General features: G+C 38.2%; 1 protein-coding gene across 26 annotated transcripts in view; it reads left to right on the forward strand.

The window, feature by feature from the left end:
* DST (dystonin) overlaps positions 1-18,860 on the forward strand; it is a 488,734-nt gene that overhangs the window by 352,760 nt on the left and 117,114 nt on the right. For all 26 annotated transcript variants that reach the window (XM_015136594.3, XM_077999802.1, XM_015136600.3 and 23 more), the window contains 6 exons: positions 1,167-1,319; positions 2,698-2,931; positions 3,413-3,679; positions 7,231-7,761; positions 9,041-9,217; positions 16,942-17,065. In XM_015136594.3, the coding sequence (XP_014992080.3) occupies positions 1,167-1,319; positions 2,698-2,931; positions 3,413-3,679; positions 7,231-7,761; positions 9,041-9,217; positions 16,942-17,065 (1,486 nt within the window). The remainder of the gene's footprint in view (positions 1-1,166; positions 1,320-2,697; positions 2,932-3,412; positions 3,680-7,230; positions 7,762-9,040; positions 9,218-16,941; positions 17,066-18,860) is intronic.

Consider the following 18,860-nt stretch of genomic DNA (forward strand, 5'->3'; position numbering starts at 1 on the left):
ATGTAGATACCCAAGGAGTATAGTGTGACAGGAAAGATCTTCTGGAAAGGCATTAGTGGATAAGATACAGTGTACATACAAATCCTACAGTGTACAACAATATTGTTTTCACTAATAATGCTATAATTTAGTTGATTTTAATTTTTTGACTCCCCAAAATACTTAACTTCAAGTGAAAGTCTTGATTGCCCCCCGTCCCAAGACTAGGAAATTTGAATGCACTTAGAAATTTAACACATTGATGAACATATGGCTAAAGAAGGTTAATTAAGAGTTTCGTTTTCTTCTGGGAAGCAATACAGCACAGCAATTCTGGGCTCTGGAGCTAGATTGACTGATTTCACATCCCAGCTGTGCGACTCATTCATTCTGTGAACTAGGGCAAGTCATTTAACCTCAGTTTAATCATTGGTAGATTGGAAATAACTATAGTGCTTACCTGCTAGTATTGTGAGCATTGATAAAAAGAATGTATATAAAACACTTAGTATCTTGCCTAGCCTGTGTTAGGCTCTTAGTAAACATGATCTATGGCTATAAGATGAATAATTAGTGTATATAGAGTAGGAAAATGAAAAGTGCAAGTAATTAGTGTTGACTTCTTAATCTTTTAGAATATTTAATGAATTATGTGAGTACTATATCTAATAGCGATAATGAGCAAAGAGATGAGAATGCACTTAGACATAGTGATTAAGTAAAAATATTGCATGCAGTGTTCCTTTTATTATTTCTTGAAGCATCAGACATTGTCTCTAGCATGATAACCTATATACACATATCAAATATGTTAACCTACAAATCACAACTAACTTCTCTTTTGATGTCCTTTTGCAGAATTAATTCTATGTGTTGCAGGTTTCAAGAGCTTAAGAAAATGGGATGTTTCTTCCTGTTGGTCAGAAGTTCCATCTCTTACAAATATGCATGGCCAGTATTCTGTTGAGCAGTTTCATCTAAACATGATCACTTTCCTTGTATATGGAATATGCTCATATTTTCTGTCTCACCTTGCTCAGTTTGTACCCTACTGCTATTATGTTTACAGCATACTTATAAAAGCTTATTAGACAAAACTTGGAAAATGTATTCTAATAAGAAGCTATCACAATAGCGATTTTGTGACCACCGCACATTTCAGATGTTTTGGGTTTTCTTCACTTTAGATTGTAGCAGAGCGTCAGCAGGAGTATAAAGAGAAACTCCAAGGGATATGTGATCTTCTTACCCAAACTGAAAACCGCCTAATTGGTCACCAAGAAGCCTTCATGATTGGAGATGGCACAGTTGAGTTAAAGAAATATCAGTCCAAGCAAGAGGTAGAATTTGGTTTTCTATCAGCAGCTCTATGTTGATGTTATGTTCGATTACTATCATTTGGAAGTCAGTGAAGATTATTGAATATACCAGTAATTTTAGCTTTTTAGAAGCAAGGCATACCCAAGACACCCTGGGCTTGATCTTTAAACTTTATACTAAAAGTTAGATTTCCAACTTCAAGCAAGCTAGGTGATTTTTTTGACTTTTTTTGGTAAGAGATATTGAGTGGAGGAAATATTAAAGGGGATTTGATAATGAAAATACCTTGTGTGATGAATTAGAATTTGGATCCATTTAAGGCCAACCTAATTATGACTTGCAAATGAGAGGAAATAGCCATCAGTTTGGGTTCTTTCTCTTTCTTAGCTCCTTCTTACTCCATCTTTCTCGTATCGTAATTTGTTCCTTTTTATTGAAGGAAAAGGAAAAATAACAGTAACAATAGATAAAGATATCTTTATTTTGGTGTCAGGAGAGAGAACATTTTCATTGTAAGTAGATAGCTCCTGGTTCAGATTCCAGACTCTATATATTGTTAGCTTTATAACAGTCTCTCAGAGCCTCAGTTTCTTCATAGGTCACACTTTCATTGTTACATTATTATAAAAGTTAAGTAAATAGTGTGTGTTAAGTCACTAGCACAGTTAAGGTCACATAGTCATGGCTCAATTAATAGGATTTCTTTCAATTCAAATACTATTTAAGACAATTTGAAGAGGATTAAAATAAAGTATGGAAAAAATAATATTAAAACTCAAACAGTATAATATAGAGAATGAAAATGCATGATAACCGAGGAAAAGAAGAGGAAAAACTACATGGAAAAATCTAGACGTAGGAAAGCTATAACTACTGAGGAGATATCTTAATCTTGAGGTACCTAGCAGCCAGGCGAAGAAGCAAACATTACATATTACAGATTCTGGTGTTTAGAAAAGGGAAGTGTCATAGTTTGCTAGGAAAATTAGTTCATTTTTATCCTGAGCAATAAACACATTAAAAAATAAAAGTTAGAAACAATAAATATTACCATATATTTACAAGCCTTTGTACATGTGCTCATATAATATAAAAAAATCTGGTGTGTACAAATTTGTATAGATCATATACTGAATTCTTAATGCGTTTTCAGTGTTTCACTGACTGCATTCTTTTGTTAAACATGAAAATCCATGCTTTTCTTTAATATTGTTTGAGTTTCAAATTATATTAAGTATTGTGATTGAAATAAATCAACTCAAATTAACATACTGAATGTGTTTATTCAGACTACATGTACTAGACTCTCTACTCACCTTGTCTTTTAGAATTACAACTCTGGAAGAACTAAATAGGTAATAATTTAATCAAATATACTTTTTTCTTTTGTGTTATAAGGAATTACAGAAAGATATGCAAGGAAGTGCACAGGCATTGGCTGAAGTAGTGAAAAACACGGAGAACTTCTTAAAAGAGAATGGTGAAAAGCTGTCACGGGAAGATAAGGCTTTGATTGAACAGAAACTTAATGAAGCTAAGATAAAGTGTGAACAGCTTAATTTAAAAGCAGAACAGTCTAAAAAGGAACTGGATAAAGTTGTGACAACAGCAATCAAGGAAGAAACTGAAAAGGTCCTTATTCAAATATGTGGTGCACTATTGCTATGTCAAAAATGATTAGCTTAACAGCTACTTGATTTATTATTAAGTGATATCCAGTGGTAGTAAATAAGGATTATCACTAAGGTTTATTATAGGATTCTGGATTTCCAGGTACATAATTGACCAATTACTACAAAAGGTTTGAAGAGTTGGCTTTGCTTAACTTTTTCTTAATATTTAAGTGAGGTTGTGAAACTTTATTCCTGTGAAATGTGTGATCACTCATCAATTATAGTTAAAATTTTGGAATGTATTTTTAAGAACAGGGGAAACTTCAAAGTAACTGCCTGTTGCTCTAGGGTTTAATTTCAGTGTGTTAAGTTTTCAATGTGTGTCAGTTTTTAGTACCCTCATTCTAATTTAAAATGTTCTAAGTGTTTACTTTTGGAATGTCTTAAAACTATGCCTTGGCCCACGTTCTGAATTCCTTCTGTGAACTTTCCTTCCCCAGGTTGCAGCGGTGAAGCAGCTGGAAGAGAGCAAAACCAAAATAGAAAACCTTTTGGACTGGTTGTCAAATGTTGACAAAGACTCAGAAAGGGCAGGGACGAAACACAAACAGGTAATCGAACAGAACGGGACCCATTTTCAAGAAGGTGATGGCAAGTCAGCAATTGGAGAAGAGGATGAAGTTAATGGTAACCTGTTGGAGACTGATGTTGATGGGCAAGTTGGACCCACTCAGGAGAATCTGAATCAGCAATATCAGAAAGTTAAGGTATGTTGTTGTAAACATATGATATCATTCAGTTCTATTTCCAGGTCGGTAAAGAGAGAAATAACCTAGCACATGCATTCTTTTCAAACCTTAATGACGAAAGAGGTTTTTTTCTGAGTTCATCATGTCAGATATAAATTATTATGAGAGTTCTAAGCAAGTCAAAAAATAATGAGAAATAAACTGTAGAGTTGGCATTCTCCATGTAAGTGAAGTAGAATTATTATAAAGATTTAATAAAAAATAATAATGGTTAACATTTATAGCACAATTAAAGTGGGCATTCTTCTAAGTTCTTTCCATTTTAACTCATTTCGTCATCCCAGTTACTCTTTGGGGTTTTTATTTTCATCTTACAGATGAGGAAACTGTGACTGACAGTATTAAAGTAGCTTTCTGAAGTTACACATCTAGAAAGGGCTGGAATTTGGATTTAAAACTAGGCCATATGCTCACTCTGCTAAATCTGAATCTGTGTTCTAAGAGAACAATCTTTTTTTTTTTTTTGAGAGAAGGTCTCACCCTATCGCCCAGGTTAGAGTACAGTGAAACAAGCATGGCTCACCGCAGCCTCAAACTCCGTGGCCCAATTGATCCTCCCACCTCAGCCTCCTGAGTAGCTGGGTCTGTTCTGCTATGCCTGGCCAATTTTTCTATTTTTTGTAGTGATGAGGTCTCACTATGTTGCCCAGGCTGCTCTCGAAGTCCTGGGCTCAAGCAGTCTGCCCACGTCCTCCCAAAGTGGTGAGATTACAGGCATGAGCCACTGTGCCCGGCCTAAGTTGAGCTCACTTAAGTTCTTTCTGAGCTCAGCTCATCTATTCAGTTAAGGCTGTTGTTGAGAAGAGATAGAAAAGCCCTTCTACCAGTTTACTCCATAACATAAATTAAAGCTAACGTTAATGCTACTATAGGAGCAAAGGCGACTTCTGTAGAACCATTTATAAAGTGTCAGTCATTTTATTTCAATATTTGGCTTTTGACAGTTAGATGACTGGACCTCAGAAACTTTTGCAGCTCTGTTTATTTTCCTCCCACTCTTCATATTTGGAATCTTTGGAATAGGATACTCCCTGTGAGGTTCTTACAGAAAATACAAATTAAACCAGAAGAAGAATGGGAGTATTTACTGTTCACAATTTTAAGGGGCTACTATAGGACCTTATTATGAAAAATAAAGTCTCTTAAAATGAAAAAATCTAGTGAATTCATAAAGGAACATTATGAGTCAGTTACAAAGAAGTCAGGAAAGGTTAGTAAGTCGACCAAAGTAGTGAGAAATACTGGTGGGTAGCCTTAAAGATATTGCACAGGAAAGCCCTTGGTTTTAGGCACAGCGTGGCATTTCCTATCTGATCATTTTACCTCAAAGAATATGGGAATCTGTGCTTTAGAAAGTCCTAATCTGGGCCGAGTGTGGTGGCTCACACCTGTAATACCAGCACTTTGGGAGGCTGAGGCAGGTGGATGACAAGGCAGGTGGATGACAAGGTCAGGAGATTGAGACCAGCCTGGCCAACATGGTGAAACCCTGTCTCTACTAAAAATACAAAAATCAGCTGGGTACGGTGGTGCAGTCTGTAATCCCAGCTACTCAGGGGGCTGAGGCAGGAGAATCACTGGAACCCAGAAGTGGAGGTTGCAGTGAGCCAAGATCATGCCACTGTACTCCAGCCTGGTGACAGAGCAAGACTCCGTCTCAAAAAAGAAAAAAAAGTCCTAATCTGGTAGCGTGGAGAGAAGGCCACAGCGCCTGAGCCAGGAACTTAGCTTTCAGTAGTTGTCCTATATGTCCTGGGCCAAGCCGTTCTCCTCCTTCAGCCTGAGATTCCTCATCTGTAAGAGGAAGGGGACAGATCGGATCGTTTATATGGTGTTGAATATGTCTGTCCATCCTATTTTGTGCAAAGCCCTTCTTGGAGGTGGGGGGTAGCATATGAATGTATTTCAAATACCAAAAACACAAGTCTATGGGAAAGAAGTTAGTTAAAAATATTTACTATGTGCCCACTAGGTGGCGGGCACTGTTATAGACAGTGAGGATGCCAGTGTTAATGAGCCAGTTCTGAGCTGACTAATTGGTATCAGACTTACAAGTGAATGGCTGCCCCATAGCAGTCCTTCTAAAGAAGTCCTTTTCACAGCACAGAGTTATTTTCACTCAGCTCCTGTGTGCCAGCACTGTTCTCAGTACTTGGGATTCTACAGTGAGTACTTGGGATTCTACAGCGCCCCCCTTGCACTCTGGTTGGTGAGAATGTTACAGCAGACAATAACTAAGTTATATGGTAGGTTAGAAGGCAGTGAGTACTAAGGGAGAAAAGGAGTTAGGTAAGGGTGGTTGAGTGTGGAGTGGGGGACCAGTTTTCAGCATTTGAATAGGACTCAATGGAGATGGGCGCAATTAGCCAAGCAGATAATCCGATGAAAGAGCTGTAACTAGACAAAGAACAACAGGAGACAAAGGTCCTAAAGTGTTTACCAGGGTGGGAATGGAGGTGAGGGTGGGAGTAGCAAAGAATCTGGAGGTAATAAAAGGGGCTCTGAGGTAGTGGGAGTGGGTCATTTGGCTCCATGTAAGCCAGTATAAGAAATGTGGGAAATTGCCCTCCCAAAGGATTGGTATCCTTTTTGCCACACTTGTATGGCATATTGGGGTGAATGGAAGAAGGTGCTTATGTCTGGGGGGAAAGGGACTTCACCTGCCTAATGCCTCCCTGCTGCCCTGAAGACTGAGGGGATCAGTAGTTCTGCATACCTGTGACCTGCCTGCAGCACACCTGCCTGGGAGCCCTGCCTTCCTGCCTTCAGAGTGGATTTGAATTTCTGGCACATGCCCAGCTCTGCAGGGAGTGCTCTACATATGCGATCTCATGTACTCCTTAACAGCAACCTGTGATGTGTAGGAGTTATTGTCGCCATTTTCACATGCAGGAAACTGAGGCCCAGTGAAGCTGAGTAGCTCCAGGATTCTCTTTTTATTATATCTGCTTCTCTAATGTCCATTGGGCTTCTCTGAATGTACAGTGTTCTAGCTTAGTTATTTTTGAAACCTTTTTAAAGCTTACAGATTCTTTTTCCCTATTTAAAGTTACAGATTCTTTTTCCCTATTTAAAAGTTTTTCCAGAATCATTTTGTAATAAAAAAAATTATACTTGTTTGCCCCAAAATTAGGTAAAGACATTTTTCTTTGGTAGTTGTGAGAAAGCAGGGAATAAAATGAGATCAGATTATAGACACTTATTTTAGAATTGGAATAGAAATTTGTTTTTCCAAACTTCTGAAAAATGGTGTCTGTTCTATCTGATTAAGTACATAGAGAAGATTGGAAATGTCCTTTAAAATAAGATTAGCATGCTCAAAATGCCTTGTTATTCTGAAATTCACCAATAAAAGGGAGTATGGTATAGCTTGAAAAGGGGAATGAGAAGCAAGTTGTAGCCCAGTAGATCACTGAAACCTGTCAGTCTTGAGGTGGCAGGGAGCTCCCTGCAGCCTTGGTGTAACCCTGTTACTGCTTGAAGATTATGATCAATTTGTTTTCACATAGGCCCAACACGAGAAGATCATCTCTCAGCACCAAGCAGTCATCATAGCCACTCAGTCTGCACAAGTGTTGCTTGAGAAACAGGGTCAGTATCTCTCTCCTGAAGAAAAAGAGAAACTGCAAAAGAACATGAAAGAACTGAAAGCGCATTATGAAACTGCACTGGCTGAGTCAGAGAAGAAAATGAAGTTAACTCACTCTCTGCAGGAAGAATTAGAAAAGTTTGATGCTGACTATACCGAGTTTGAGCACTGGCTACAGCAGTCAGAACAAGAACTTGAAAACCTGGAGGCAGGTGCAGATGACCTCAATGGTTTAATGACCAAATTGAAGAGGCAGAAGAGTTTCTCAGAAGACGTTATTTCTCACAAAGGTGACTTGAGATACATCACAATTTCTGGAAACAGAGTGTTAGAAGCTGCCAAATCTTGCAGCAAGAAAGATGGTGGCCAGGTTGATACTTCTGCAACCCACAGAGAAGTGCAGCACAAGTTGGATCATGCTACTGATCGGTTCAGGTCTCTCTACTCTAAGGTAATGTTATTTTGATTTTTTAAGGGAAAAGTAAATCTGCAATTGTAGTTTTCAATTATAGTTTTGGACTAAGAGGCAAGAAACCTAAAATCCAAAACAGGAGGAAAAGGTAGTTTTAGCCTACTTCATTTTTTCTTTTTTGAGAAGGAGTCTCACTCTGTCGCCCAGTCTGGAGTGCAGTGGCGTGATCTTGGCTCACTGCAACCTCTGCCTCCTGGGTTCAAGCAATTCTCCTGCCTCAGCCTCCCGAGTAGCTGGGACTACAGGCATGTACTCCCATGCCTGGCTAATTTTTTTTTTTTTTAATTTTTAGTAGAGACGGGGTTTCACCGTGTTAGTCAGGATGGTCTTGATCTCCTGACCTCATGACCGCTCACCTCGGCCTCCCAAAGTGCTGGGATTACAGTTGTGAGCCATGGTGCCCGGCCTTCTCTCTATCCTATTCACCTGCTTTACTTCTGAACAATGTATTTGAAGATTAGAAACTTAAAATTACTTTAGTTTTAAGAGCATGATTTCCAGAAGTCCCAGCTCCCAAATGCTCTAATATCCAATGTGACCACAAGATGGCGGTTGTGCATTGACTCTAAGCGAAAACAGATGCTTGCAGCCTCTCAAGCTTGGGAACTGGTTTCATCTCACTGCAGATGTTTGTCTTGTATATTTGATCAGTATATTATTTTAATACTTAATGAATAAAAGACTGTTTTGCTTCTTTTATTTTTGTGGTCAAGTAAAAGTGTTTTTTTGAAAAAAAAAAAATCTAAGAAAATATTTTCTGGTTTGTAATATAATCTGAACAGACTTGCCAAGTTGCATAAATGATTTAAAGACCATCACTGGCTCTTGGACTTTGCTCCATTCTAATATATACTCTGTCTTCCTTTTGTTGATTAATCTTGTGCAACATACAGAAATTTATTAAGCACCTTTAAAACCCTTCCATCAAATCCATGTCTATACACATGGTGTATCAAAATTTCCTTCCTCTGATGATTGATATCTTTATCCTTTATTCTACATTAAGACTCAGCTCTATAAATATGTTTTTGAATTGGTATAAATCCAGAACTGTCTCTTTATTTTATGTTACTTTTTGGCTTTTTATAGCGTACCTCTTCATATAAAGGAGAAAATCTTAGCCCTACAGAGTTTTTATTAACTTTGGTGGAAGTCTGTTTTTTTTTCCAAGTTACAGATTTTATAGGTCCTAAGATTATTTGATGCATATGAAAATAGTGGGTTTTAATCTCCTACCGCTTTCCCTTTTGATTGTTAGTGCAATGTTCTTGGAAATAATCTTAAAGATCTGGTGGATAAATATCAACACTATGAAGATGCTTCATGTGGACTTCTTTCTGGACTCCAGGCCTGTGAGGCCACAGCGAGCAAACACTTATCTGAACCTATTGCGGTGGACCCCAAAAATCTTCAAAGGCAATTAGAAGAGACGAAGGTAAAAAGAGAGAGAAAGATCCAAATTTCCAGTAGTCTTACTGAAAGGCTTTCAATTTCTCATTCTTTTGTGATAGTTTCAGCTAAGAGAGGGGAACAAATGATGTGAAAAGTATACTTCTGCCTCCAGAGGTAGTTTTGACTCTATTTCTCCACAGTACATTTTTTTTTCCTGATTTTTTGTTGTTGTTGTTGTTGTTGTTGAGATGGAGTCTCACTTCATCGTGTAGGCTGGAGTGCAGTAGCGTGATCTCGGCTCACTGCAACTGCCGTCTCCTGGGTTCAAGCGATTCTCCTGCCTCAACCTCCCAAGTAGCTGGGACTACCGACGTGAATTTTTGTATTTTTAGTAGAGATGGGGTTTCGCCATGTTGACCAGCCTGGTCTCGAACTCCTGACCTCAGGTGATCTGCCTGCCTCAGCCTCCCAAAGTGCTGGGATTACAGGTGTGAGCCACTGCGCCTGGCTTTCCTGATGTTTTTTAACAGGTTTGACATTGCTCTTATGGCTTGTGACCTGCATTCCAGTGCCCCCCCCAATCCCCAAACAAAACTCATTATTTTCCTGGCCACTTATTTATCTATATACTTACTTATCTTGTTCACTGTTTTTTCCTCCATTTGAGTTAAGCTCCACAAGAACAGGTGTTTTTGTCTGTTTTACTCATTGCTGTATTCCCAGCACCTAGAATATTACCTGGCCCAAAGTTGGTACTCAATAAATATTTGTTAAAGAATGGACAGCTGGAAGGGAAGAAGGGATGCTACCATCATATTCAGCAGTTCTAAGGACCAGGATTAGGGTTCTTACTGAATATCTTCATGATTCATAGAGATACAAACTGGAGTAATTACTCAGTACAATTCTCAAAAAGTCCACCTGCTCTTTCAGAAATACAGGCTCAGTGTCAAAACTGCATAACTGTGGGACTCTCAGTCATACAGCGGCAGAGAGTTTTTAATCTATTTTTATAATCTAAAACTTATTTTAAAATTCTAAAGTAAAGGATGAGAGCTAATGTGACCAGTAATTTTGAGTTTAAAATTTTCATTTCAGAAATCTATTACATGATTCCATTTTGCAGGTTAATACTAGTAGGTTATTACTGCTATAGCTAGAAAATAAACACAGGATTGCCAGTTAGACAACTGTCTTTCAGAAGTTAATTGCATATTATTTACAGAGTCAGAAATTGTCATTGTGCTGTTGACACGGGAAACAGGTACCCTGATGGGCAAGCTTAAAGTTAGGTATTGCCTGAGATTGACAACTCTGGAAAGCTAAGGAAAGCTAAGTCATACCTGAGTGAAATGTGGCAGGTTAATGTCAGGCAGAGAGAAGGCCTGTGAAGGGGTGGGAAGCATAGGGTGAGAGCAGGGAAGGAGGTCAAGCCAGGAGGTCAAGAGGGTGGAGGGCACTGCTTCTTTCCTGGGCTGAAGAGTTTATCCAGCCCTTCACTGGACACTAGGGAGATGTCGTGGGCCAGGTCAGCATCCCCAGATCCATGCAACCTCCTCAGGGTTGCTTCCTTTTTTCCAATGTGCATTTTCACCCCTGTTTTTTTTTTTTTTTCCCTTTCTTTCTCTTTTTCCACAGGTACAAGTATCTTAATTAAGTTTTTAGTTCCCAGTGTATTGTATATTCAAGGACAAGATATGTGGTGGGCATAGAGGAGATACTGTGACATTAAGGTCATTATTTTAGTAGGAAATACATATCATTTAAAATAATTATTGATTGCATATATTACAATTAATTAGGAAGTTATTTTAAGTATAGAAAATACATAAAATAGAAATAACACATCTTAAGTTAGATCTATATTAGTAAACAGATTATATTCCATATAAAAGTGATTTTTATATAACTAGAGCAAAAAAAGAAAAAAACCCAAAAGAATGTGATGGTTTTTTAATTAAACAGATACATAGATAAATTTTAAAATGGAAAAACCTATTTAGTAATTGCTGCAGAAGAAGACTCTTACAGCCCTAAGACAGTTAAAGAAATATGAAGAGGAAAGAGATCTCAAAGGAGAATGAACTCTAATTAAGTCACAGTGTAATTTAAAAAATTAAATGTACAATTAAATTTGTTGCTGATAGTGCACATATTTTTCTCTCAGAAGATTTCAGAATGTATCAAGGATAAGTTTTTATGAGGATTAGGTGGCCTTCATTTCTTTCATGTTTATTAACATTGTATAATTACTTTTAACAATAATATAAACCCATTAGACTACTACAAAAAATCAGTCTTTCTACCTGTAACATATTATCTTCTACTTATATTCTGATGTATCGTAAATGTAATTTTGGGGCACCCAATTTGTTCATTTCATTTGAAATACGTTTGGCCAATAGCATGTTGTTATTAGCATTATTATTCAAAGAACTGTTAACTGTGTTGTCAACAGTCTGATACTACTAGGCCATAATAACACTCCTCATGATCCCCTTCCAGGGAAATTAGTGGATAAAACAAGATTTTAGCCCCATAAGAGGTGCAGAAAACAGGATTTTGGGACCAGTCTCAAGGCCTGGGTGTGGAACCAGCAATGGGGATCACATCGACTGACAATGTCAGCCTTCCAGACTTGCACTGATCTCTGGGGTGGTGTTAAGTCAGGAAACTTTTATGAATTGGACGAATGCCCAGAAGTTTATAGACTTTGCTGTCTTTGGTCCCAACAGGTATTCTCTTCTCACAGATCCTTCTTTCATGTTTTAATTTCCTTGAAATTCATTCAAAACAATATAAGGTACCCATATGAATATGTAATTAACAGTTGTGTTCCAAAATAGCACTATAAACAACTATTATTGTTAAATTAGGACCATAATTCATGCTAGGAATTAAAAATGATTAACTCTCTTGAATGTATCTGTCAAGAGTAAAAGGATGGGATGTTTTGACAAGAAGAGGTGAAGAAGACATGCTTCTTTTATAACTCACTTTTCAGTTTTAAGCTGGTAGTCAGGGCCGTCTTTGGTATTGGATATTCTAATAGACCCATGATCACTTTTAGATGTCATTCATTCAGTAAACGTTTGTATGCTGAGTTTCATGAAGGCACAAAGATGTTAAAGCCCTGTCTCTGCCCTTGGTGAACTCACATTCTGAAAAACAATTTTCGGAGGGCACCCTTCACTTACTTCATCTCCTAAGTCACCATGTTACGTGAATAAGCTGTCCCTGTGGTCTAGAATTCAGTCTGGTCACAGGTAAAAAGTTCATGTCTTGAGGGATTTGTTTACACTTTCCATAATTAAACTGCTAGGAGAATTTTTCAAACAGATCCATTCTGATAAGGATTCTTTGGCATCTTGAAACAACTATAGGTTCTGGTATTCTAGATCCTATGTTGGTCACAGTTTGGTGGGCCTTTTGACATATGCATAGACTGCCTGTGTGTAATCTCAGTTTCTTGGATTATGAATATTAGTTGAGGAAATTTTACCATTAGCTTTAGGCATATAAATAATGATAATAAATAGTGCTGAAATAGAAGATAACCTTTTTAGGTTTTACATCTGATATGTTCATTTATTTACTTAGTTGCTCATTTATTCCAGAAAAAATGTTTTGGAGCCTGCTATGTGTCAAGCACTGATCTAGGCTCTAGTAATAGAAAGCTGAAAGGGATGACTTCCTAGTTCTCAAGAAGGCTATAGCTTGATAGAAGACACAGGTAAATCCAATAATGGTCACAGGATGTTTATGGGAGTTCCTGTAAGGAGTACTTACCAAAGCTGGGAGTGAGGAGAGACTTAGGGAAGGTTTTCCGGCTGAGTATTAAAAGGTGAATAAGAGCCAAGTTCAGGATGATGGGGGAAGGTTGCATGAAAAAGTTGATATGTAGAGTTACTAAGACATTGGGTCCAGCATGAATAAATAGCTAAGAAATAGCTGTGTTGGACATTTCTGGAACAGAAAGTTGAGATTGAAGGTAGAATTAGGGAATAGGTTTCATTGGACCTTTTGTAGCATGCTCAAGTCTTGGCCTTTTTGTGAAGGGAGACTACTAAGAGATTTTAACAGGGGGTTATATTTGGGTGTTCTTGTGTTGCTATAATGAAATACTTGAAGCTGGGTAATTTATAAAGAAAAGAGGTTTAGTTGGCTCACAATTCTACAGGCTGTACAAGCATGGCACTGACATCGCGCAGCTTCTGGGGAGGCCTCAGGGAACTTTTACTCACCGTGCAAAGCAAAGCAGGAGCAGGCATGTGACATGGCAAAAGCAGAAGCAAGTAAGAGAGAGGAGAGAGAGAAAGAGAGAGAGATGGGGGCAGTGAGGAAGTGCTACATACTTTTAAATGACCAGATCTTGCTAGAATTCACTCACTGTCTTGAGGACAGCACCACGATGATGATGGTAAATCATACATGAGAAATCACCTCCCACCAGATTCTACCTTGAGCGTTGAGGATTGCATTTCAACATGAGATCTGGGCAGGGACAGATATCCAAACTATATCGGGGTGACATGTGGTCAGATATGTATTTTAGATAGAACACATTAGGAGCTATATTAGAGAAGTGGTTGGAGAAAGGAACACAGGATTCTTTTTTCAACAATCCAAGTGAGAGATTATCCTGTAATGATACAGAAATATGGAGCAAAAGTTGACTTTTAAAAAATATTAAGCAGGTAAAATTGTTGATCGATTTGCATGTGTGGAAAAAAAGCTTTAAATGGTTGATTTGCATGTGGAAAAGAAGCCTTAGGATGGAATCTAGGAGGAACTTCAGGTTGACTACTTGGGTAGGTAGATATATCCCAGGAGAAAGTACAGGTACAGAGAATGAGATGATGAGTTCAGATTTAGCTTTTTTGAGTTGGAGGTGACTGCATACACCCAGATGGAAACACTCAAGAGGCAGTTGGAAAGTTAGGCCCATGGCCAAGGATGAGTTCACATCTACAATTGGACACTGGGGGCTTTGAAATCCAAATGAAAGAGTAGAAGAGGAGCGTGAGTTGCTTAAGAGAAATTAAGGCCGGGGATAGACCTGTGTGGCCAGGCAGCCCACTTTTGCAGGGATCTGTCAGAGCTGTTAGAAATGCAGGGTCCAACTTCTGGAAGACGTATCTATGGCTTCTGCTTCTACTTTTTTTTCTTCCTTCCCATTGTTGAGCCACATCTGTTCACTCAGAGATATGCAGGGACCGCTATTCATTAAAATCCAGGACTCATTAGTCTTTCAGTTGACATTATCCTTTCCGAAGCAATTGACACTGTTAACCTTTTCCACTTCTCTCTTCCTTTAATCTTTGGGGATGGAGTTGTTCTGGGCCCATTTCCACCCCACCAATTACATGTGTTCTTTTTTTTTTCTTCTCCCCATCACTTATATATAAATATTCTCCATGATTCTTTAGAATCTCCTTCTCTGGCATGCCTGTGCTTTCTTGTTTGGGAGTCACATCATGTGTCTTGACTTCCAGTTCTCTGTGTCTGTTTCCAGTTTGGGTTCCAAGTCTCTCCCATTTCCAGTTTTGCTGTTTCCTTCTGGACGAGGGTCCCAAAAGCACTTTGAAATCATGAATTCCAAAACAGGCTTTCCTTTACTCTAAGCTTGCTCTCACTTTTTTTTTTTTTTTTAAATAAATTCCACTAATTGGCGGGAGCATTGGCTCATTCCTGTAATCCCAGCACTTTGGACGGCCGAGGCAGGAGGATTGCTTCAGCCCAGGAGTTTGAGACCAGACTGGGCAATGTGGCAAAACCCTGGCTCTACAAAAAATACAAAATAATTAGCTGGGCATGGTGGCATATACCTGTGGTTTTAGCTAATTGGGAGGCTCAGGTGGGAGGATCACCTGAGCTTGGGAGGTCGAGGCTTCAGTGAGCCGAGATTGTACCACTGCCCTGCAGCCTGGGCGACAGAGTGAGACTCTGTCCTCCCCGCCACCCCCCAAAAAAAGAAAGCAAAAGTAAATTCCACTGATTACCTAGGCTCAAAATCTTTGGACATTTCTACTCTTGTCTCCTCTTATCCTTTGTTCCTGCTCCCTACAGCAGTGCTGTCTAATAGAACATTCTGTGATGATGAGATTTTTTATTTTTTAAAATTTTTATTTATTTATTTATTTATTTTAAGAAAGTGGGAATCTCACTCTGCCACCCAGGCTGGAGTTAACAGTAGCATGATCATAGCCCACTGCAGCCTCAAATTCCTGGGCTCAAGCGGTCTTCCTGCCTCAGCCTCCTGAGTAATTGAGACTACAGGCACAGACTACCATGCCTGGCTAATTTTTTAATTTTTTTGTAAAGACAAGGTCTCACTTTATTACCTAGGCTGATCGTGAACTCCTGGCCTCAAGTGATCTTCCCAACTTGGCCTCCCAAAAGGCGTTGGGATTACAAGTGTGAGCCACCACGCCAGTGGTACTCTGCTGTGTTCAATTGGTAGCCACTAGCCACAGTGGCTACTTAGCACTTGAAATGTGGCCAGTGTGACCGAGAAATGGAATTTTTAATTGTTTAAAATTTCAATTAATTTTAACTTAAAAGCTACATGTAGTTGGTAGCTACCATAGTGGGTAACACAACTTTACATAGTGTTACCAAGTCCTTTGGACTCTTCCCAACTCTAACTAATTCCGCCTTCTCAGTCCAAACAGACCGAACAGTGAAGTTGTCTTCAGCCCTCGGCCTTCAGTAGTCCTCACTGTTTTGTTACTGCTGAAGTTGTCCCCAACTGGTATCTTTGCTTTCTTTCGTTTCTGTTGGATTTTTCCCATGCAGTGCCACAAATTTAGCCTTTCTGTAGGACAGCCCTGAGCATGTCAACCCCTTACCCAAAAGCCCTGCGTAAGTCCCCATTGCTGTGAGATGAAATGTACACTCCTTAGCCTGACGTTTGAGGCCTTTCCAGGCCTATTTCTATTTACTCACCCATACGCATTGTCAAACTGAATTGGACTCTCCCCTTCTCCTGTGATTTTTCTGTCCTCATCTTTGTGTCTTCTGTTTGTTCTGCAGGGAGTTGTTCTCCCAAATCCACACTTTCTTAAAGAGCCATCTCAGTGTCACTACCATTGAGGTGGCCCTCATTTCCCTCCCATTTTTTTTTTTCCTGTTAACTTCCAGTAGCATTTTTTCATACTCACCTGTGGCACTTACCACTTCCTGCCTCAGACCATAAAATCCCTGAAAGTAAGCTTCATGTCCACTTTTATTTTTATTTGTTCACAAAATGTAGCAAGACTTTTTGATTTTGTTAGATGTTCAGTAACTTTTATTGAATTAACAGAAATAAACATGACTCAGTATTGAGTCAGGATCTACTGATTTGGGCGAGCTTATTTATCTCCTTACCTGGAGTCAAAAATGGTCTCAAATTTTTTTTTGTTGTTCGTTTTAGTAGTAGTTGGGGTATTGTGCAAAGCCTAGAAGTAGGGGTTAAGGGGTAACTCAAGGGATAAAGTTAGAGGATTGTATGACCAGGAACCAGGGAAATTATTATGAACATATGCTCAAGGGTTTATTTCACAACTTAATTTGTATTATCCAGACTGGCTGATGCTTTTGCTAATGCTGCTTTATAACTGGCCTTTTTCTAAGAACTCTGGAGTAAGTTGATGATGAAAGTTGGTATGATGAGAAGTTTATTCTGTCCAATTTTACTTTATCTTATTAGAAATCATTTTGTCCACATTAGAAATCTATTATTTAGTCCTACTGAGTATAATTGAAAAGCATTTAATCCTACAGGCTCTGCAAGGACAGATATCAAGTCAGCAGGTTGCTGTAGAGAAACTGAAGAAAACGGCTGAAGTGCTTTTAGATGCCAGGGGATCTTTACTTCCAGCCAAGAATGATATCCAGAAAACACTTGGTAAGATATTCATGTCCTTGCTTCCTGTCTCACAGGTAAATTCTGGAGAAAGGTGTCCTAATAGATACGGAGAAAAATGTTTACTAATTATAGATTGTGTTCTGTGTGCTCTTTCTCTGTGAAATGGTGTTCCTGAATCTGGGAAAAGGCATGCCTTCCTTGGCAGGTATATTAGAATCTTCGGGGCAGGAGCTGTGTGTCTTGAAAATAGTATATTTAAATTTAAATTTGATATTTAGAAAACGTAACAGAAACTCACTACGTAATGTCCACCACAGGAAGTAGAACTTCACAAAATTCTCTTGGTCGATGGGATTGGGCAGAGGAAGGCTTTCAACTTAAGGCCAAAAGTCTTTATCAATAGTGGGAACATGGGTTTAAGAGGTTGAAAGATGTGCTTAATTGAATCAAATTGAATTTATTTATTTTTAGAGATGGGGTGACTTTATTGCTCAGGCTGAGTGGAGTGGCACAATCATGTCTGACTGCAGCCTTGACTTCCCCATCTCAGCCTCCCGTGTTGTGAGGATTACAGCAGTGCTCTATCATGCCCAGCTAATTTTTAAAATTTTTTTTGTAGAGATGAGGTCTCACTATATTGTCCAGGGTAGTCTCAAACTCTTGGGCTTAAATAATCCTCCCCAAATGTTGTGTGCACAGAAGTACCACTACAGCCGTAATCAAGTTTCTGTTATCACTGAAGAATTGGGGTAACTGAATTCTCAATTTGAGTGCGGCCGATAAAAAAATTCTAGAACACAGAGAAGTGGGAAGACTTCTCAAAGCACCTCTCTCAGGCCAGGTGCAGAAGCTCACACCTGTAATCCCAACATTTGGGGAGGATCATTCAAGCCCAAGAGTTTGTGATTAATGGGTTTCTTGAGAAAAGAGCTATTGTATATTATCTTTGTATCTACCCACAGTATTTAGTTTATATCAAATATGCAGTGGATTATCAATATATATTTTTTACTATCTTACATATGTATTTTTTGTTTTTACTGCCCTGCTTTTCACAATATTTAATGTTATTGTATATTTCTATGTGTGAATATGTGAAGTAAAAATATTCCACAACAGATGATTAGACATATGTTTTGCTCTAAATAGAGCATGAATTAAGATCTGAGTTGAAATTTTATTTGAAGAGAAGAATGGAACTTAGCTCTTTTAAGATCACTGTGTAGAAGGGAAACCCTGTATTTTATTCTTACACATATCCAGATGTTTTTTATTATGTACCCCCATCAAAAATTTATCTTCAGCCTGCATCCCCATACATGCAGATATATTTATAAGTCATATGAACATATTACTATATCATTATATCATATGTGTTATAATTATGAAACACAAAAGTATAGAGTTTTAAAGTATAAAATGAAAATATGAATGGAAGTTCTAACATTTTGTTCCTCTGTCCCAGTGCAGCATCTCATATATCCACCTTAGATACCATTGCTATGAGGATTTGGGTATAAGGATATGAAGGAGAAAGAAAGACTATCTTATTTGTATTTCTGTTACTTGAAGAGGCATTTTGACATTTTTTCTCATTGTTAAGTGTACATAGTTTCACTTTTAGTTGCTTAAAATTCATTTGTTACATTATTTTAAAACTAAAACTTCTGGCATAATTTTCTAGGAAATATGTGAAACTATTTAAGGTATAGAGGAGTTTCTCTAAGGTATTTCTGACTTCCAAGAAAACCAATGATTTAAGAAAATAACATTCTTATAGTAGATTTTTGTACCTTTTTCTAAAATAATTTTTATTTTACTAAAGTCAAGAATT

This window comes from Macaca mulatta, chromosome 4, assembly GCF_049350105.2.
Source record: "Macaca mulatta isolate MMU2019108-1 chromosome 4, T2T-MMU8v2.0, whole genome shotgun sequence".
NCBI lineage: Eukaryota > Metazoa > Chordata > Mammalia > Primates > Cercopithecidae > Macaca > Macaca mulatta.